We start from the raw sequence: 22,674 nt of genomic DNA, 5'->3' as shown, positions 1-22,674 counted from the left end.
CTATGAACTAGTTAATGAGCTTCTGTTACAAGTATTTCTAGAATAATACTCTTCATGTATGTGTGTAAAATACACACTTAATTCCTCCAAACAAATGTCTGTTTGGATATTGGGCTGACTTTGATAAGAAGGGATTACAGTGAAAGCTCTTTGGCAGTGTAAAGCATGGTCAAACAAAAGGGCTTCACTCTAACTTTTCTCTGTCAGCAAATAATGCCTGCCAAAATGATCTTTTCATGTTGAATACCCCTACAAGTGTGGTTGCTACTTAGAATGCAACCCTACTGTTTTGAATAAATAGCTGTTACTTTAAAAACCAATTAGCTGAGAGAGGGCTATTCCATTAGCATAGAATTTGGACTTAAATAAATAAGAAAAATCTAAAATAAAATCCCAAATTACTCTGGAAGTAATTATAAATAATTTTTAACTATTTTAAATTCAGGCTGTTTTCCCAAGATAATATGGTAGTAATTGCTAAATTTAAATACATTGTGAATAACTCTAATCTTGTAAACAAATTCAATACATGATTCTATCATGGAATTTGTGAATTCACATAATTTGCAAAAATAGATTAAGGCTTTTCCAAATCTCTGGACTCTTCCTAAGATACATTTCTCGTACTATTTTATTCCCAGGTTTTGAACTCTTATCATGCCTAATGACAAATACCTTTGTCTATTTGACAATGACTTCAGGGATAATGTGAAGAATTTCAAATATGTATTTTTAAGTGTCTTGCGTGAGGATCTAGCCCAGTAACCACATACACATCTGAAAACGTGGGTGTTGAGTGAGCATTAGACTAATACTAATCCTCACTAACACTAACACATTGCTCCAGGGAGTTTGTGTGAGTCTCCCTGCAGGTTACAATCCAGGCTTCCATTGAAAAAACTGATTTAGACTTTGGGCTCGAAATGCAATTAAATCTGGCTCTTATTTTAAAAAAAGAAGTGTAAAATTAATGCAATTCTCTCCTTCTCTTAAAGAGAACTTTTCTCCCTCATTTCACATAGTTTTTACAATTTGACTGGGCAATACAGGCATATGGTTCAAGGACCAGAAAATATCAGGGTGCCCGGGAAACATTCTCCTTCCTCAAACCTATCTGCCTTCTGCCCAGCTCCTCCCCACCGCTAACTGTTCTTAGATTCTTACATAGCCTTCCAGAGCTTCCTTATGCAAGTAATATGGATACAAACATAAATGTTTTTCCTCCCCTTTTAAACCAATATATAGCCTATTAAACAAGTTATTATATAAATATAGCCTATTAAGTAAAACAGCTTTGGTTTTTCACCACATATAGATTTCTCCTTCTCTGTTGACAAGCCCTCCTTCAGGATGGCCTGCTTCACTGTGGTGGTGCAGCAGCGTCATCTACAACTAACTTTTCTACTGGACGCAAAGCCCACAGGCTTCCTTCTGCTCGGAAAGTGAGCTGGAAATAGGGCAGTGCTGCTCAGCGTCTCCACACCGGGCCCTGATGAATGATGGGTGCGCCTGTCAGTGAGCGCTCCCCGGCTACCCTCTAGATTCCATCCAGACGGATTTAGTCAGTACGCAGGGTTGGCCAAAGAGCAGCTGCTGTGTGTTGATATCATTTGTGAGACCTCAGGGGTTACCATGACCTGAGGGTGTCCAGTGGAAACTTGGAACTGAACCCTCTTTGGAAAGGAGTCTGAGGGAGCCAGGCCCCAGGCACACATGGCTTTGAAAGCTAAAGGCTTCAAGCAGAGGCATCACAACTGCCCGCAGCAGCATCACACACTTATTTCTGTACTTTCCCTTCTTCTATTCAGTAAGGTCATTCTCAATTATTTCTTTCATACTTATACGCAGTGTCAGGCCCAGGAAGCTGCAGCTGGGTACCAAAGAGGCATAAATGCCAGCAAATTAGTCACCACCAACCGTGGTTCTTGCTAGGTCGTGGATTCCCTGCTCATTGAGGGGAAGGATGCTCACTGAAGATTGCATACTCTGGACCAGCAGCTTGCAAAGTAAATTAGAGCCTCATTTCATGATTATTTTAAAAAAGGCAACATACCCAACAAGCTATAATCAATCCTACATGGAAGTTTACTCTCAGAGGTGGATTTACCTTGAAACCAGTGAAGCTCAAGTTTCAGGGTCTCTCATCAGCATGGGTTCCCATAAGGCTCTGTGTCTAATGCATATGACTTAACTTTATATTCTTTTTTGTAAAAGTACTCCTCAAATTGTATAACTCTTATGCCCCACAAAACCTGGATCTGACCTTATTTATTGCCACAGCCAATTTTCAGTTATCTGCTAGCTGATTGTCCAAATTTCAGCTTTATCCAGGGGCAAATCTTGCTTGCTAAATAAGGTGAACTATTTTCTTAGTGGTCCACTGGCTCTTTTGTTTTCATATTTACTTCTCACTTGACTTGCAAGGCAACAGGACTTTCTGTGAAATGGTCTGATCCGTCCCTACTGGGAGAATTCTTGATACAGAATGGATTTGACTTCTCCAAGCACAAAAGGGGTCGCGGGAACTAGAGAAGGTTTGCTCCAGTCAACGGACAGCCTCCCGGACAGCCTCCCAATCGTACCTGAGACAAATCTTGTCTCTGTGCCTTTGTTTTTGATGCAAATGAACCCCATAAAATTCATACGTTAAGGAAATAAATACTTCAAAGCTAAATGTGAAAGATTTGAGGGATCAATCATACTTCTTCTCAGCCCCATTAGTGAAGATAACTAAAAACTGACAGCATGGGCTTCCCTGGTGGCACAGTGGTTGAGAATCCGCCTGCCAATGAAGGGGACACGGCTTCGAGTCCTGGTCCGGGAAGATCCCATATGCCACGGAGCAACTAAGCTCGTGCGCCACAACTACTGAGCCTGCGCTCTACAGCCCGTGAGCCACAACTACTGAGCCCGTGTGCCACAACTACTGAAGCCCACACGCCTAGAACCTGAGCTCTGCAACAAGAGAAGCCACCGCATTGAGAAGGTCGCGCACTACAACGACGAGTAGCCTCTGCTCGCCACAACTAGAGAAAAGCCCGCATGCAGCAACGAAGACCCAACGCAGCCAAAAAAAACCACAAAAAACTGACAGTATTTCTATTTTCCCATTTGACTGGAGTTTTACGGGTTGACAATTTAGTCATCTCATATTTTTTCTGTGGCATTTTAATCTTTTTTGTTTTTTATTTTTTTAACATCAACATATTTACTCATTTGCTTATTTTTGTTTGTTTTTAAATCACTCCTTTTTCAGCCCACAAAGCACTATGTAAGGAGTTTAATCTCTAACAGAATTAGAGCTCTGCCTTTGTAGAACCCCATTACTCTGGCTTAGTAACACCATCAGTGGTACATGGCATGTTTGTATTCTAGTTGCTGTGTATTTAACAGAATAAATAAATGCTTAAGAAATTAATATTTACCTCCTAGAGATTACTTTGTATTCTCTTGAAAATCATCTTTAACTCTGATGTTTAAAAATCAGGAAAACAGAGATAGGACACTGTGTAATAAATATATCTACTTAAGGACTCCAATTATTCGTTTATTGGTAGTACATCTTAATTCATGAAAGATGAGAATTTTTTTTACTCATCAAGTAATATTTCTTTTTTTTTTTTTAAAGATCTTTACTGGAGTATAATTGCTGTACAATGGTGTGCTAGTTTCTGCTTTATAACAAAGTGAATCTCAAGTAATATTTCTTGGAGCTAAAAAATTGTTATTCTTTATGTATTTCTACAGGAAAGTTTGGATTTTTTCTGAGGCGGGAAATAATCAGTTTTTTAAGAGGAAATGTCCCTTTGATAGGCCAATTTGTGCAACTCTATAGGTAGAGAGAAAGGTGGGGCAAAGATGGATTGATTCCTAACTTACTACAGTATACTCTTATACTTTTAAAGCTTGGAAATTGATTTTTTAAACTTCATTTTCATCTAAATATGTTCCTACATTTCTCATCTTTGTTTACTATAAATTATTTGCCTTGGTAATATAGAGCTGGCTTTGGTTTTATTCTTTGGTTTTCAAACTCAAGAACCCTGGAAAGAGTTTACATACAAGAAAAACTGTAAGCAAATCCAATATTACCACAGGCAGATGGATATCACAGGTGAGTTTTAAAAAAACACAACTCACCACCTGCTCCATAAGAATAACCTTAGCTAGCAGTTTATCTTGTCAGCCACCTTCATTACGCTAGCCAGGTGTCCAAAGAACATTAGAAATAACAGAAAAGAGAGGAAGAGACAGGCGCTCTTTGGGTGACAGTGCTATTCTGTGAAGTGTTTCTACTGTGACATAGGGCATATTTACCGCCACTCCCAAGGATAAGAGAGCTGCATGCAAAATACCCGTCGGAGAAGAAGACTGGAAAACGCCTTTTAAAACTGGCTCACAATCCTCTTCAGACTTCTGCTCTCTGTGGCAGACATTCATGCCGTATGATGGGAGAGTTCTGAGTTTAGGGATCACAAAGTCATTGACAATTGCAATAGGATATATAATGGATGGAAAAAAGGGGAGCTTATTCGTTACGGAGCAAAAATTTCTTCAGGCCCCATAGTCGTAACAGCTCCCATACCATCCCCTCTTTTGTTTGGCTTTAGAAAACACATTAAGACCTCAGCTCATGTGAGGAGTAGAGATGGAGCCCTCTGGATCTTAATTACTTTTAAAAAGGCAGTATTGCTTCTCATCACAAAATGATACCAAATAAATATGCTGACTAAATTTTAACACTTTATATAAGATAAAGACCCATTTGTACAATATGATTATAAAGTATCATAATAAATCGTAATGGATGCAAGACTCTTCTTTCCTTCCATACATGTATTCTTTCTTCACTATTTAAAAAATCTATTCAAATTTGTAGATGCTTTCACTGGCCCTTGCATATTCACAATGCCACATGTTTTCACAAGAGGTAAAATTAACTTTGAGTAATCAATTCTATGAGAAATTTTCATAACGATAGCATACCATGTGAGACGAGGTTCTGGCCAGCCGGCTACAGAGCAGTGTAATTTTACATTTTCTTTCTCCCAAACAGTGTGGGAACGAGGTTTAATGACAAATTCAGGAGCATGGAGAAGACTATCTTCATTCAACTTTTTATGATATGCCTCGGTTTCTTCTAACTGAAAAAAAAATCAACATATTATGAAATCAAAGGAACGTGCTACAAAAATGTAATGTAGAAATAAAAATGATCATTTTTTTCATTTGGAGCCTTACTTTTGCATTCATTTCAAACGAATTCCCCTCACCCCTTTTGAAAACAGACACATCACTTAATTTTTAACATTGTAAGCCTGAGCAACATATTTTACTTCTCTAAGGTGGATTTCTTAAGGTTCTTCAAGAACTTTAATTTCTATAGAACCTAAAATTTCACAGAATTTAAATATTAAGTGTGTCTTTCTTTGACCTATACATTTTGATGTCTTTTTCCTTCTTTTGTTTCTCTGCAAGACCACATATTTCTTCATTTGAAGCTAATTAATCTATATTAACACACATATACACAATGTTACATGCATTTCTACTTTTTAAAATTAATATTTTTTGGAGTATAGTTGATTTACAATGTTGTGTTAGTTTCTGCTGTGCAGCAAAGTGAATCAGTTATACATATACATATATCCACTCTTTTTTAGATTCTATTTCCATATAGGCCATTACAGAGTATTGAGCAGAGTTCCCCGTGCTATACAGTAGGTCCTTACTAGTTATCTACTTTATATATAGTGGTAGCATTTCTACATTTGTAAGTTATATTAAATTGTCTTTTTTTTTTTACCGTTTTTTTCAGTGACAGGTGTTCTGCCTTTTCTCGAATTGCAACTTTCCTTGACTTCTCAAAACCTTCCTCCTGGTGAAGCACGGACGTGGACTGTTTGGATACTGTGGACTGCTTGGCTGCTGTGACTCCTTCCTCTCTAGCAAGGAGATTCCTCTCGGCTATGTAAGCAGCAGCTTCTTTAATTCTTTCTTCTTCTGTGTCTGTAATTCCACTGACATGCACTTGGCTAAAATATAATAACAGCGAAATATGGGTATTGTGGATGGCAGTGATGAGATAGCCCAATTTTACCAAGTTCAAAGTGCCCGACCTCAGATGCTGTACACTGTGCCCAAAGAAAACCTGACATAGAAAGACCTGGTAAATAGGAGCTAACTCTTCACATATGGCAGTGATCTTCACCTTAACCAACAATGATAACAACAATAATACTACCTATTCCGGCTGTGGTGCCTTGACAAGTGCTTTTTACATACATTGTCTCATTTTTCCCCACAACAACCCTTTGAAGTAGACTGTACCCTCTCTACTTTAGATATACGGCAACAAGACACAGAGAAGTTAGATAACTTGCCCAACGTCATTTCTTTGGTTTCCTTAGTGTGTTTAAATACGATTGAGTCTATAAAAAAGATTAAGTTACGACTTCCTTCCAGAAAAGACGATATTGTAAAATGACAGAGAGTTGTGTGGCTGTGATTCTGATTTTCGACTATGTGCTTGATCTGGATTCTGTAACTCAGATGATGTAATGCATTGCCCAGAGGTGCTGCACACAGAGATAAGTTGTAACTTTACGTGAGATCCTTAAGCCTAGTGGGTTTCCTTTCCATGATAATAAAGGTTGTGTGTGTGTATATACATATTTAATATGACAGCCTTACTTTGTGCTTACACACAGCCCTGTTGTAAAGAAATGATCAAACTCACGGTTGAAGTGTTGATGCTGACAAAAGTGACTTGTTTTTACTCATAATTGATGATGATGATGGCAAGTGAGTGGTTACACCCCAAAGTGCTCTGCCTAATATAGTAGTTTATGATAGAATTTGTGCTGTGATTTAGTAATGTTGTTTAAAATATTTGGATTATTTTAAAACTCCTTCAATACCTTTGCTGTCAATCCTATTACATGTTTCAGTGAGGAGTATGTTGATTATATTGAAGATTTTCTTGAAATTGAGTCTCCTGAGACCTCTAAAGGCAGAATTGTACATTTGTTTTTCTTATAAGAAAAATTACTTCAAACTTCAAGCAAACACTGCCATTGTGTTTACAAGTCCCTGGCACCTGAATCTATATAGTTTGCTGACGAGTAGGACGCAACATTTGCACAAGTTTGGAATTTCTCATGGAATATTACTAAAACATCTGGTAGACAAATTAGTCCACCTTGCGTTTTACTCAACTTAGTGAATTTTAATTTCTTTTCCCTTCTCTCTATCTCTCCAAATATTAATAAGTAGTCTCTACCAAGGAAGTTATCTGCTATAATTTAGGGGGAGAAAAAGGAAGATGGAACATTTTTAGCTTAGTGTCCTGACATAATTACCTCTAACTTTTCTTTTTGAATGAGATAGGAAGTGAATGAATTAATAAGTGAATACAAAACAAACGTCATGAGAATCTACTTGGAATTCTCTATAGAGGCTAATATACAATATAGAGATTTGAAATGAGGTTTGTAATATGATTCAATATGTATAGTAATGGATTATATTCAATGCTAGTCCGGCCCCAAGTTGAGACAACTCTAAGTGAAATTCACATGCCCTTTAACAGTGGATGTGCTAACATAGCTCTAGAGGGCAGAATGGAGTCATGGTTTCCCTGCCTTTTCCATTTGCAAATAAGGTAAATCTTGGGGAAAAAAACTGTAATTATTTCACAGGAAAACTCAAGTACACTTAAAAATATATTTTTGACCCAGGACAGCAGGCACATTTGCCTTTAAGTAAATATAAGTGCATGTCAGTGGTAACCCTGCTATAATTTGGGTACAAGAGCAAGAATATGATGCTAACATCAAAAACACACTACTGCAAATTTAAAATAATTTAAAACCTTTCCAATACTTTATATCTGATGATTTCGATTTAAAACCTGTTGCTAACATAAAGTTAGTTCTACTTATCAGACTATAAGAAGTGGAATTTTCAAGTGCCATCCAGAAGAAACCGTATTCTCCAGAAATATACTACGATTGCATTTGCCAATCCTAGGGGGACTCTCAGCTCATCCACTACCAGCCATGTGACTTTCAGCAAGTCACTGAGCTTAGATTTCCTTGTCCAAAAATTGACATATTAATACCTCTCCAGGGCTGGATGGAGGACTTAGCAAGATAGTTTATATAATGCACCTAGAGTGATTCCCAGCAAACAATAGGTACTCAGCAAATGTTCATTATGTTCCCATCCTTTTAGATTGTTAATACTGTCAATACCATTATGCAGTGTTATTTTCATAGTAACAGAATATAGGAGATGACTCCACATAAAAAATGAAGGCGAGCTGGAAATAAAACCTAGAAGATAAAATTTTTATTCACATTTTCTTTTATCACAGTTTATTTTGTAAATTATCATTTATTTTTTTATATTTATTTTATTTATTTATTTTTGGCTGTGTTGGGTCTTTGTTGCTGTGCGCGGGCTTTCTCTAGTTGCCGTGAGTGGGGGCTACTCTTTGTTGTGGTGCATGGGCTTCTTACTGTGGTAGCTTCTCTTGTTGCAGAGCACAGGCTCTAGGCATGCAGGCTTCAGTAGTTGCAGCTCACGGGCTCAGTAGTTGTGCCTTAGGGGGCTCTAGAGCACAGGGTCAGTACTTGTGGCACACGGGCTTAGTTGCTCTGCAGCACATGGGATCTTCCTGGACCAGGGATCAAACTCATGTCCCCTGCATTGGCAGGCAGATTCTCAACCACTGCACCACTAGGGAAGCCCTAAATTATCATTTCTTGAGACTCACCTGGAGGGGACAAAATGGTTTGGTGGGGAAAAGGTAGGGAGAAGATGGTGAGTGAGCAGCTTCACTTTGTGCCCACACAGGTGGAGAGGCATGCCATGTAGGTTAATGCTAAGCTGACATGATTTTTAAATGATATTTTAAAAAACAGAGTGGGAAAAAAACAGAAAATAAAATATTTCACTTCTCTAAACTAGCCATCTCCTAAAAGGAATATGAGTGTCATTAAACCAACTATGAAGAGGTTGATTCTGGGCAAGCATAGTTAATATAAGTATGTTTGTCTGGAAAGTTCACTTTAAAAAATCAGATATAAAAAAAAGTCAAAGAGGGCTTCCCTGGTGGCGCAGTGGTTGAGAGTCTGCCTGCCGATGCAGGGGACGCGGTTCGTGCCCCAGGCCAGGAAGATCCCACATGCTGCAGAGCAGCTGGGCCCGTGAGCCATGGCCGCTGAGCCTGCGCGTCCGGAGCCTGTGCTCCGCAACGGGAGAGGCCACAACAGTGAGAGGCCCGTGTACCGCAAAAAAAAAAAAAAAGTCAAAGATATAAAATGAAAAGCTAAAAATAGAATATTGTTTACCCCCTTACCTTCCTAAGTAGGTTCAGAGCAATTATGGCATTAGCCTCCGAAACAATTCAGAAAGGAACCGTCAGAAAGCAGTGGAAAGAAAAAATGGAGGGAAACAGAAGTAGGTCACCCAAAATTACACCGGCATTATTGCCTAGTGATTTTCCTGAGAGCACTTGCCCAGAGAAGACGACCTCATTCTGAACCATCTTAGCTCTGTGAATAATTCTCCATTCAAAGGAAAATAAACAGGGAAGACTCAGAAAGTTCCTGTTAAACTTTAAGTTGGTGTCTTGAACAAGTCTCCTTTCAAGATTCCTTTGTATATATTATCATTCAAAAAATGTTTATACTATAAACAGAAATTTGGCATTACACAGACTGGTGATTTAGTGATTATTTTGTTTGAACTTTACCTCAAAATAAATAGTAATCTATTTTACATTTAACAAACATAAGCCAGGCATTCAAGTTATGGTGCAATTCTTTTACTTAGTCTACGTTATCTAAGACATTTTTTTCTTCATAATGAATAATAATTAAAACCACACTGGCAACCAATCTACCTAAACATATCATCTGATTTTTTTCTTTTAGTTCACCCAGTATTTTATAGTTCTAACCTTTCTTTCTACTCTAAACATAGTGACTATATATAGTGTCCAAACACTAGCATCCAATACTTGTCTTCTAATTTCAACTAGTTACATAATTAGAACTAAGTTGCTGATCATCCTCTTTTGTCATATAGCCATCCTATGTGATGGCAAACATTTTTACAATGAACACATCTCCCTCCGTGCATGGTTCTGAGGTTCCACAGACCTTTCTCAACCAGTACATAGTAAGTGCTCAATAAATGACAGCTGCTATTATTATTACTACCTGACAACATTTACTCTCCACTTTCTAATAATCAGATCCAGGGAGAAAATCCGTACATACCGTCCTGAGAAAATGGGCACCATGTAGTCACTTGGCAGATTTTCTTTCTTCTCTCCAGAGAGAAGGTTTTTCCTGGCTCTCTTTGTTTGGGGGCTCAACTTGGATGAATAATCTTCTAATGTCAGACTGGAATCTGTAAGTCTGAAAAAAAACACCCTAATGTTAGTCTATAATTTTAAAAAATGCTTATAAAAGGAAGTTTTAAGTTTGGGGACGTTTTACAGAATCCTAGACGGCTAATGTTATAATCATCTTTTATCTTTAGAGCTAGCGTGAGAATGACCTCACATAATGCACTCTATCTAGACACAAGAGAAAAATAGGTCTATAGCAATTTTTAAAAATTGTAGTATAACTGCTTTACAATGTTGTGTTAGTTTCTGCCGCACAGTGAAGTGAATCAGCCATATGCATACACACATCCCCTCCCTCTTGGACCTCCCCCTGCCATCCCACCATCCCACCCAAGTAGGCCATCACAGAGCACCGAGCTGAGCTCCCTGTGCTATACAGCAGGTTCCCACTAGCTATCTATTTTACACACGGTAGTGTATTTATGTCAAATTTCATGGCTTTTTCCCCCTTAAAATTTCGAGGGAAAGTGGCAGTGCTTTGGTAATAGTTCCAAATACCCTTTGCTGTTAAGTTAATGTTGGAAATTTAGGTGGCCTACATAAATGGTTTGGATACATTGTGTATCCAAATGCTTTCAGGGGATTAATACAAAAGCAGATTTTCTGTATTGGGAGCCCAGGCAATTCTGATGCAGGGCCTCTAGGTTCAACCTGAGGCCTTTATGTAGTGTAGACAGACTCCATCTGAAAGGACACTGGGTTCATCAAACAATAGAGTTAATATACTTTCTGTGAACACACAGCGTCGAGTGACTCGGAAAATTACAGGTTTGATAAAGTACACTTTGCTAGTGCTGTTGTACACAAAAATCCACCCACCCATGCACACTGGTGCGAGTGTACACTTGGAGGTAGTTATTGTTCTAATAAACCAAAAAATGTGTTAGCAGAGTGGAAAACGTGACAGCAGAGATTGCATCTAGAGAAAAGAATTGATGAAATTAAAAGGACAACCTTAATCTATATAGTTCTTGAATTAAATGAAGTGCATTTTCTTTCAAATGTATAGAATTTGGCATAAATTTCAGAAGTTCATGGACTCTCTTAACAATCCATGGGCTCAGGCTAAAAGCCTCTCGTCTACATTGTAATGAAAGATAGTCACAATAGGAAGCCGTACAGGAACTCTCTGTACTATCCTTGTAATTTTTCTACAGACTTGAACTGATTCTAAAATTAAAAGTTAATGTTAAAAAGGTCCCTGGTGTAGAGAAAATTTGAAGAGAAAGTGAAGCATGTGAGTGGTGTGGCATGGAAAAAGCCAGCTGCCCAGTTAAAACAGCAAAACCTTCCAAAGTGTCCAAACCTTGATCGTTTCCCAGTCTTTAAAAAGCATTAGCAAAAGCAAAGAGATTACCTAAATCAAAGGAAGACAGTACATATACAAAGTACAAAATGGATACATAATAATGCAAATAATCCTATCCCCTGCTAAGCAAGTAACACAGACCTGCAGGGCTTCTAGGAAGTACAGGGGGTGCAAAGGTAGCCTGAGAGTATAGGGTGGGCTACTCCCTTTAATTCCTGGAGTGGAGTTGTAGCACAGAAATGGCAAAACTTTTCCTCTCCCACTAACTACCCCCTCCCCCAGGGTGAATATCTAGCTCTTATTCTATGATCAGCATTAACGCCAAAGGTTAGAACCTTGAATTCAAACTTGTGGATTGGTTACCAATTGGAAGGCTTAGTGAAATTTGTTCCTGGCTGGCTGTTCCAGGCAGCAGCAAAATGACTGCATTCTATACCCCTAGCAGGTTACAAAGTACAGGCTGTGCTAATACAGGTCTAAGTTTACAGTGGTATTTTCCTTCACTCCTTTAATTCCATTACTATACAAAATAAAATTAATTATGGAGTCTGTTTCATTTTTTTCTATTTATAGAACATTTGCATTTTCTAATTTTTCTCCTGTTTTTCTGTTTTTGCTCTTTTTACTTTTTACTTTCATTCTACTATCTGCAGTCATTCTCATGAACTCATATTTTCAATGTTTATTTATATCAAAACAGCTGTGATTTGTCATTCTTTTTCTTGTACTGTCGTTCCTTTTTTTCTGTCATTTTCCCTTTAAGATAAACCTTTAAAATGATTCACTTATTACAAAGAATGTGCCAGAATGTGATTATTCCATTCTCACAAGTAAATCACAGCAGATGATTTTTAATAGTTAAACTTTATGGTAAAGATTCATGGTACTATCATCAGTTTCACATAATATTTCATTTGGAACAAAAGGCTTCAAAAAAAGCATTATGATTTTATATATTATATAGTATTATTTAGAAAATCATATATTTTATAGTATTATTTAGAAAATCCAAAGTATTTAGAAAATATCAAACACTTGTTATGCTCTCTAAAGTTTCTTCAAGCTTTTGAATCCTAACAAAAAAAGAGTGTGTGAAGGATTAGATGTTAAAATACTGTGCCAACAGACTAGTTGGTAATGCTAAGTCATTTATCGAAGTTAACAAACAAAACTAAACCAGAGAAACAAAGTTTTAAGGAACTGACTATGCAATAATCAGTGTAACTAATTATTTGAAGGAAAGCCATGGCTATTTTGTTATGACCCAGGAACACTGAAGTCTAACATCTTACTGTATTGAATTTTAAAGTCAAATAATGTTTTTAGAGGAGTTCAATAGAATATGTAAAATTTAAATTTCTTTGAAGTTACATCAAAGAGCTAAATAAGGGCTTGCTAACCTCTTGGGCTTTTAGTTGTATCTAAATTTTGAAAATAATACTCTGTCTTATAAGTCAGTTTCTGAGTAGACACTTAACTTGATATGTATGGATCAATGTGGGTCTTTTAACTATTAAAACTATATTTAACGGGACTTCCGTGGTGGCGCAGTGGTTAAGAATGGTTAAGAATCCTCCTGTCAATGCAGGGGACACGGGCTCAAGCCCTGGTCCAGGAAGATCCCACATGCCGCAGAGCAACTAAACCCGTGCGCCACAACTACTGAGCCTGTGCTCTAGAGACAGCGCGCCACAACTATTGAGCCCACGTGCTGCAACCGCTGAAGCCCATGCACTCGGTGGCACCGCAACAAGAGAAGCCACCGCATTGAGAAGCCCGTGCATTGCAACGAAGAGTAGCCCCCACTCACAGCAACTAGAGAAAGCCCACGTGTGGCAACGAAGACCCAACGCACCCAAAAATAAATTAAAAAATTTTAAAAAACCCTAAATTTAATGTTCTTTATGTCTTGAATCTTTCTGAACTTCAATTTATGAAGGCAGGGAAACTAAGCTATAGGTAAGGATTGATTTGCGTGTGCATGGGTGCACCCATGTGTCTGTAACTGTGTCTAGGTACATCTACCTGTACTCTGCTACTAATTGTGGTATGTCCTCTTAATATGTCTAAAGTTAGCAGAATTTAAAGAAATATCATGGTGTGTATGACATCATCACACCTATGACCAGCAGCACCACAGAGGAGGGATGTAGCCCAGGTACAGAAAGCTCTTTCTGGAAATGTTCCAGGGACTCAGAAATAGACTTGCACCTCCATCCAGTTCAAATACTGAACAACAACAACAAAAACAACATAACCTTCTGCTCTTACAACTTCATAATTATTCTTAACAGGAATAGCAAGAACAAAACTAATTACAGAATCACAGAACTGGAAGAGATCGCAGGGATATTTATACCACACTCATTTTATAGATGTGGAAGACCTGGAATATCTTTGTAACTTGCCCAGGTTCATACAGCAAGTTGGTAGGTGAACTAGGACTAGCATTCACCTAGGTTAGTGTTCTTTCCACTACAGCAGTGGTCTCTAGCTTTGTGACTGAGTCCTCTCGATCCAAAAATATTGGGGGCATGCCACCTGTATATACCTGTTTATTTATAAATTCTACACATATACTGCTGTATAAATATTCTCACTTTATGAAATATTCAATCAACAGAAAAATTTTATGGGCCAAATTTGACTTTTTAAAAAATACATAAGTGCTCATATTTCTTCCTACACTTCCATGGCTTGCCTTCATGGATTCCCCACTTTGGAAACCACAACACCATGTCACACTGCCCATAATGACTCTGATGTTGATTTGCTATTCCTGAATTTATTCACATCAATTGATTTATTCACATCACAGTCCAATTAAAAATAAAGCATTAAAAAACTCATTAGGGCTTCCCTGGTGGCACAGTGGTTGAGAGTCCGCCTGCCGATGCAGGGGACACGGGTTCGTGCCCCGGTCTGGGAGGATCCCACGTGCTGCGGAGCGGCTGGGCCCGTGAGCCATGGCTGCTGGGCCTGTGCGTCCGGAGCCTGTGCTCCGCAATGGGAGAGGCCACAGCAGTGAGAGGCCCACGTACCGCAAAAAAAAAAAAAAAAAAAAAAAACTCATTAAACTTTACATGAAGTAAAATGCTAGTTCTTTAAAGTTATGTTGTCCTAGTTCCCCAGGATGAGTAACTTTATTCACACTTATGTTAAGTATGGATCTACTTAATGGCTATATTACTTTCTAAAAAAAGTATGACAACCTATCAGTATGTTTCAGAAAAAATGATCGGTTGTAGACACCCATCCTTATATGCCTATGGTTATATTGTATTATTGGTTTCCCTCTCTATCTTTCCCCTAGCCTATGACTATTCAAGGAGGGGAATGGCCTAAGTTACCTTTGTATACTCAGTACTGTGTGCACTGCCTGATAGTGTTCAATAAACTTAGTGAATGAAGTGAAATCAAGATTCATCCTGCTGTAATCATACGCTATCTCAGTGATTCTCAACCCTGACTTGTCATCAGAATCAGCTGAGGAGCTAACAAAAGTGACCAATGCAGAGGTGGGACTTCTAGTATGGTGGAGTGAGTTCAGCAGTTTCTCTCCCCAAAAAGCCATGATAAAACGGGATACAATTGTCAAAACCAACCCATTCAGGGCTCTGAAAATCAACCGAAGGCATACACTACACTGACAAGTGGTTATTCATAAAAAGATACTGAACTTCAGGTATGAATAAGTGGGAGTCTGTGTGACATTCTTGCTTAGTCTTTCTCCACCCTCCAGCTCCCAGCTCAATCCATAAGGTAGTTCTACCAAGGTGGGAAAAGTTGAGAAAATCATAATGTTCACTGCTAGAGGGGTTGACTTGATTTGGAGCAGAGCATGATAAACCTCCACAACCAGCAACATTGTAACATGAGCCATCTAAGTGGCAAACAAACAAGGGAAGACCAGCAGCTCAATCAATCTCAGGATGCAATCAGGAGCAAGCAGCAGACTGGCAGATCAGCCTGAAATTTAACAGGAAGATTTGAAAAATAAGACCACCATGGGGGGGACGGGGGACTTCCCTGGTGGTGCAGTGGTTAAGAATCCACCTGCCAATGCAGGGGACATGGGTTCAAGCCCTGGTCCGGGAATCCCACATGTCGCGGAGCAACTAAACCCATGTGCCACAACTACTGAGCCTGTGCTCTAGAGCCCACATGCCACAACTACTGAGTCCATGTGCTACAACTACTGAAGCCCGCACGCCTAGAGCCCGTGCTCCACAGCAAAGACAAGCCACCGCAATGAGAAGCCCACGCACCACAACAAAGAGTAGCCCCCGCTCGCAGCAACCAGAGAAAGCCTTCGCACAGCAACGAAGACCAACTCAGCCAGAAAAAAAAAAAGACCACCGTGGGGGCCTTCATAAGCTCTCCATGTGCCTGAATAGAAAAAAAACTGGAGAGGGCTCAGGTTATCCACACATCATTAGTTAACTGTAAACCTGTGTACATGTGCAGAGGAGAGACAAGAGAGTCTAGAGGTAAGCAAATCCAGGGCATACATACTTTAAAATTACCTGAATTTCAAATGTGCTCCCCAACACACACAGAGATCTATGGCCAGAAGATGGAACCTTTACTGTCTTGAGATGTTTGAGCACAGTGTCTGACCATTCATTGATTGGCCATTAATCTATGCAAATACAAGGTGATCCTTATGAATTCAGGCTTAAAAATGAGAATGACAATTTAAAAAGAAAACTAAACAGAGACATCAGCAGTAACACAGTGCTAGGTAAACAGATTCTATAAATGTGTTTAGGCAAGTAATTAAACAAAAACAAAACAGATCAACAACTCATTTAGGGGAAAATTCAGAATCCAGAATTACTAAAGTATATTATCTAACAGGTCCCATTTTCTTTTTTTTTTTTTTTTGGGCTGTGCTGGGTCTTTGTTGCTGTGTGTGGGTTTTCTCTAGTTGCAGCGAGCGGGGGCTACTCTTCGTTGTGGTACATGGGCTTCTCATTGTGGAGGCTTTTCTTGTTGTGGAGCCCAGGCTCTAGGCACGTGGGCTTCAGTAGTTGTGGCTTGTGGGCTCTAGAGTGCAGGCTCAGTAGTTGTGGCACACAGGCTTAGTTGTTCCGTGGCATGTGGAATCTTCCCGGACCAGGGATTGAACCTGTGCCCCCTGCGTTGGCAGGCAGATTCTTAACCACTGTGCCACCAGGGAAGCCCCCAACATGTCCCATTTTCAATTACAACAAAAATTATGAAACATGACAAGAAATAGGAGAGTGTGACACACACCAGCAGAAAAAAATCAGTAAATAAAAATTGTCTCCAGGAGCACCCTGATGTTGGATTTAGCAAACAAAGACTTCAAAGCAGTAATAAGAAATAAGTTCAAAGGCCAATAAAGGAAACCATGTTTAAAGAATTAAAGGAAAGTATTATAATAATGACCCAAAAAGAGAGAATGTCAACAAAGAGATATGAATTATAAAATAGAAGCAAATGAATATTTTGGAGTTTAAAAGTACAATAACTTAAGTGGAAAATTTATTAAAGGGACTCAACAGATTTTATATAGAAGAATAAAAAAAATCAGTGATTCTGAAGATAGAAATTATCTAATCAAAAAAAAAAAGAAAAAGAATGAAGAAAAAATTTTAAAGCCTCAGAGATCTGTTAGACAACATCAAACATACCAATATATGAGTCATGGTAGTACTGGAAAGAGGAGAGAGAGAGAAAAGGTAGGAAAATATATTTGAAGAAATAATGGACTAAAATTCCCCAAACTTGATGAAAATATTAATCTATGGATCCAAGATACTCAACAAACCCAAGTATGATACTCACAAAGAGATACACATGCAGATATATCATATATAGACAAACTGTTGAAAGCCAAAGTCAGAGAGAAAACTTCAAAGCACCAAGAGTAAAATGATTCATCACATACAAGAGAACAATGTATTAATGATTGACTTCATATCAGAAATGATACAACCCACAGGCATTCGTATGACATATTTAAGTGCTAGGGGAAAAAGTAAATCAAGAATTCTGTATTCAGCAAAACTATTACTCAAAACTGAAAGCAAAGACATTGCCAGACAAAGACCGAGAGAATCATTGCTAGCAGACCTGTCTTACAAGAAATGCTAAAGCAAATCCCTCAGGTTTAAAGGAAATGACACCAGACAGTAATTGGAATCCACACCAAAAAATAAAGAGCACCAGGAAGTAAATAACTGGATAAATATATAAGCATACATATATTTCTATTTTCTTAAATTCTTTGAAAGACATAAGAATACATAAAACAATACTTATCACACTGCTCTGTTGGGTTTATAACATATATAGTTGTAAGGCATATGATAATAGTACAAAGGGTAAGGGAGGAAATGGAACTATATTGGAGCAAAGTTTCTAAATTTTACTGGTACGAAGTTAATATAAATCTGAAGTAGACTGTGATTAGTTAATATGTATATTATAATTTCTAAAGCAATCCCTTAAGAAAATAATATAAAATAGAGTCAAGAAAGAAAGGAATTAAATGGTACACTAAAAATATCTATTTAACACAAAACAAGACAGTAAAGGAGAAACAAATGAACAAAAGAGATATGAGATATGCAGAAAAAAATAACAAAACTGGTAAACATAAGTCCAACCATAGCAGTAATTTTATTAAATGTGAATGGATTAAAAACTCCAAGGAACAGCAGAGATTGTCAGAATGAATTTTTAAAAATCCAACTATACGCTGCTACAAGAGCCACATTCTAAATTCAAAGACACATATTGTTAAAGTAAAAGGATGAAAAAGATATACCATGCAAATAATAGTCATAAGGAGCTGGAGTGGCTATATTAATATCAAACAAAATATACTTTTAACTAGGAAATATTACTAGAGACAAAGAGGGACATTTCATAGTGATAGGAAGGTCAATTCCTCAAAATAATATAACAATTATAAATGTACATGCACCTACCAACAGAGCCCTAAAATATATGAAGCAAAAAATGACAGAATTGAAAGAAAAAATAGAAAATTGAAAATAGCTGGAGATTTCAATACTCCACTTTCAATAACTGATAGAATGACTAGACAAAAATCAGCAAGGACATAGGAGACTTGAATAACACTCTCAATCAACTTGATGCAACTGACCTTTCTAGAATACTTTACCCAATGACAACAAAGTACATATTCTTTTAAACATTCTCCAGGAGAATTTATATGCTAACTCACAAAACAATCTCAATCCATTTAAATGAATTTAAACCATACAAAATATAGTCTCTGATAACAGAAAAATTAAGTAAAAATCTACAACAGTAAGAAATTTAGAAAATCCTCATATATCAGGAAACTAACAACATACTTCTAAATTACCCACAAGGGAAAAGAAATCACAAGGGAAATTAGAAAGTATTTTGAACTACATGAAAACAAAAACACAACATATCAAAATTTATGGGATAAAGCTAAAGCAGTTATTAGAGGTAAGTTTATAGCTTTAAGTGTCTATATTAGAAAAGAAGAGGGCTTCCCTGGTGGCACAGTGGTTGAGAATCTGCCTGCTAATGCAGGGGACACGGGTTCGAGCCCTGGTCTGGGAAGATCCCACATGCCGCGGAACAACTGGGCCTGTGAGCCACAGCTACTGAGCCTGCGCATCTGGAGCCTGTGCTCCAGCAACAAAAGAGGCCACGATAGTGAGAGGCCCGCGCACCGCGATGAAGAGTGACCCCCCGCTTGCCACAACTAGAGAAAGCCCTCGCACAGAAGTGAAGAACCAACATAGCCAAAAATAAATAAATAAACAAATGTGGGTTTAAAAAAAAAAAAAAAAGAAAAGAAAAGAAAAGTCTCAAATTAATAACTTAAGCTTTCATTGTAAGTTAGAAAAAAATTAAATATGAAGCAAGTAGAGGGTAGATATAATAAAGATTAGGGAGGAAATCAATAAAATAGAAAACAGAACAATAGATAAAATCAGTGAAACAAAAGTTGGTTCATTGAAAAGATCAAGAAAATTGACAAACCTTTCACTAGATTAACCATGAAGAAAGAGAGAAGACACAAATTATCAAGAACAAGAATAAAAGAGGAGACCACTACAAACCCCACATAAATTAAAAGGCTCACAAGGAAGTATGATAAATGCACTTATGCCAAAAATTTAGACAACTTAAATGAAATGGAAAAATTCCCATAAATATTCAAACTACAAAAACTAACTCAAGAAGAAATTAAAAATCAGAACAGATCAATAACAAGTAAAGAAGCTGAATTAGTAATTTAAAATCTTTGCACAATGAAAAGCCCAGGCCCATATTGTTTCACAGATGAATTCCATGGAATATGTAAAGAAGAAATAAACAAATCATTTCCATATATTTTCAAAAACAGAAAAGAAGGGAACACTTCCCAACTTATTCTATAAGGCCAGTATTACCTGATATTAAAGCCAAACAAAAACATTATAATAAACAAACAAACAAACAAAAAAACCCACAGACCAATAGCTTTCAAGAACACAGGTACAAAAATCCTTCACAAAATATTAGTAAACTGAATCCAGCAACATATAGCCAAGTGGTATTTATTCCAGGAATGCAAGGTCGATTTAACATTTGAAAATCAATCAGTGTAATATACCATATTAACAGAACAAAAAACAAAAAAAAATTATCACCTCAATAGATGCAAAAGAGGTATTTGACAAAATTCAGCATTCCTTCATGTTAAAAACTCTCAACAAAGAGGAATAGAAGGGAAGTTCCTCAATCTGATAAAGACCATCTATGAAAAATCTAGAGCTAGTATCATATCTAATAGTAAAAAAGTAAATCCTTTCTTCCTAAGACAGTAAGGGAACAAGGGTGTGATATTTGCTTTTGCCACTTCTCTTCAACATTGTACTGAAGTTCACATTATACTGAAGAATAGCCAAGGCAATTAGTAAAAAAAAATTTGAAAAAATTGGAAAGCAAGTCTACCTTTAGTTATGGATGATATAATCCTATATGTAAAAAATGCTGGGCTTCCCTGGTGGCGCAGTGGTTGAGAGTCTGCCTGCCGATGCAGGGGACATGGGTTCATGCCCCAGTCCGGGAAGATCCCACATGCCGCGGAGCGGCTGGGCCCGTGAGCCACGGCCGCTGAGCCTGCGCGTCTGGAGCCTGTGCTCCGCAATGGGAGAGGCCACAACGGTGAGAGGCCCACGTACCACACACACACAAAAAAAATGCTAAGGAATACACACACACGCACACACACACAAATGCTACTACTAATAAATGAGTTCAGCAAGGTAACAGGATACAGAATCAAAACACAAAAATCAATTATACTTCTGTTTACTAGCAATGAACAATGCAAAAATAAAACTAAGATAACTCCATTCACAATGCTATCAAAAAGAATAAAATATTTAGGAATAACTTTTTTTTTTTTTTTTTTTTTTTTGTGGTACACGGGCCTCTCACTGTTGTGGCCTCTCCCGTTGCGGAGCACAGGCTCCGGACACGCAGGCTCAGTGGCCATGGCTCATGGGCCCAGCTGCTCCGCGGCATGCAGGATCTTCCCGGACCGGGGCATGAACTCGTGTCCCCTGCATCGGCAGGCGGACTCTCAACCACTGCGCCACCAGGGAAGCCCCTTTAGGAATAACTTTAACATAGAAGTATAACACTTCTACACTGAAAATTACAAAACATTATGATAAGTGAAACAAAATCTAAATAAATAAATATCCCATGTTCATGGATTGAAAGAGTCAACATTGTTAAAACACACACATTTTTCAAAATTGATTTACAGTTTCAACATAATTCTTATCATATTGCCAGAAGACTTTTCTCTTTGTAGAAATTAACAAGGTGATCTTAAAATTTATATGGGAATATGAAGGAATTACATAGGCAAGATTTTTTTTTTGTAGAAGAGGAACTAAGTTTGAGAACTTACATCTACCAATTTCAAAACTCATTATAAAGCAATAATAATTAAGAAAGTGTGGTGCTGGCATAAGGACAGGCATACAGATCCAAGCAACAGAATTGAGAGTCCATATATAAACCTTTTTACTTATGGTCAGTTAATTTTTGATAAAGGTGCTAAGGAATTTAAGGGGGAAAGGATAGTCTTTTCAACAAATGGTGCTGGGACAATTATATATCCATAAGTGAAGGGATGGATTTATAACTTTACTCAACATCACATACAAAAAATTAATTCAAAATGGATTATTTCTGGGCTTCCCTGGTGGCGCAGTGGTTGAGAGTCCCCCTGCCGATGCAGGGGACACGGGTTCGTGTCCCGGTCCAGGAAGATCCCACATGCCGCGGAGCGGCTAGGCCCGTGAGCCATGGCCGCTGAGCTTGCGTGTCCGGAGCCTGTGCTCCGCAACGGGAGAGGCCACGACAGTGAGAGGCCCGTGTACCACACACACACACACACAAAAGGATTATTTCTAAATGTAAAGTAAAATTATAAAACTCAGAAGATAAGAGAAATTCTTTATGATATTGAGTTAGTCAGAGTTCTTAGATATAACATGAAAAGCATGATTAAAAAAGTAAAAAAAGTGATGAACTGAATTTCATCAAACGTAAAAGTTCTGGTCTTTGAAGGACACTGTTAAAGGAATGAAAAGACAAGTCACAGAATGAGAGAAAATATTTGCAAACATTAATAAAGGAATTGTATATAAAATATTTAAATAACTCTAATGATTCAATAATAAGCAGAAAATAATCCAATTTAAAAATGGGCAAAAGATTTGAGCAGGCATTTCACCAAAGAAGATACACAAATGGCTACCATGCACATTAAAAAGATGGTCAACATCGTTAGCCATTAAGTAAGTACAAGTTAAAACCACAATGAGACCCCACTACACACCCAAAAGAGTGGCTATAAAAAATAAGACAGAAAATAAATAATGTGGATAAACTGGAATCC

General features: G+C 37.8%; 1 protein-coding gene across 1 annotated transcript in view; it reads right to left on the bottom strand.

Moving 5' to 3' along the window:
- The window catches only part of MYOM1 (myomesin 1), a 141,926-nt gene that overhangs the window by 102,411 nt on the left and 16,841 nt on the right, over positions 1-22,674 (bottom strand). The window contains exons 3-5 of the mRNA XM_082640742.1: positions 10,290-10,430; positions 5,807-6,035; positions 4,987-5,144 (exon numbers count right to left, since the gene is read on the bottom strand). Of these exons, the coding sequence (XP_082496868.1) occupies positions 4,987-5,144; positions 5,807-6,035; positions 10,290-10,430 (528 nt within the window). The remainder of the gene's footprint in view (positions 1-4,986; positions 5,145-5,806; positions 6,036-10,289; positions 10,431-22,674) is intronic.

Source organism: Mesoplodon mirus (assembly GCF_964341445.2).
Source record: "Mesoplodon mirus genome assembly, chromosome: 13".
Classification (NCBI taxonomy): Eukaryota; Metazoa; Chordata; class Mammalia; order Artiodactyla; family Ziphiidae; genus Mesoplodon; species Mesoplodon mirus.
The sequence above is the reverse complement of the archived record's forward strand: the minus strand, read 5'-3'. Positions and strand labels throughout refer to the sequence as shown.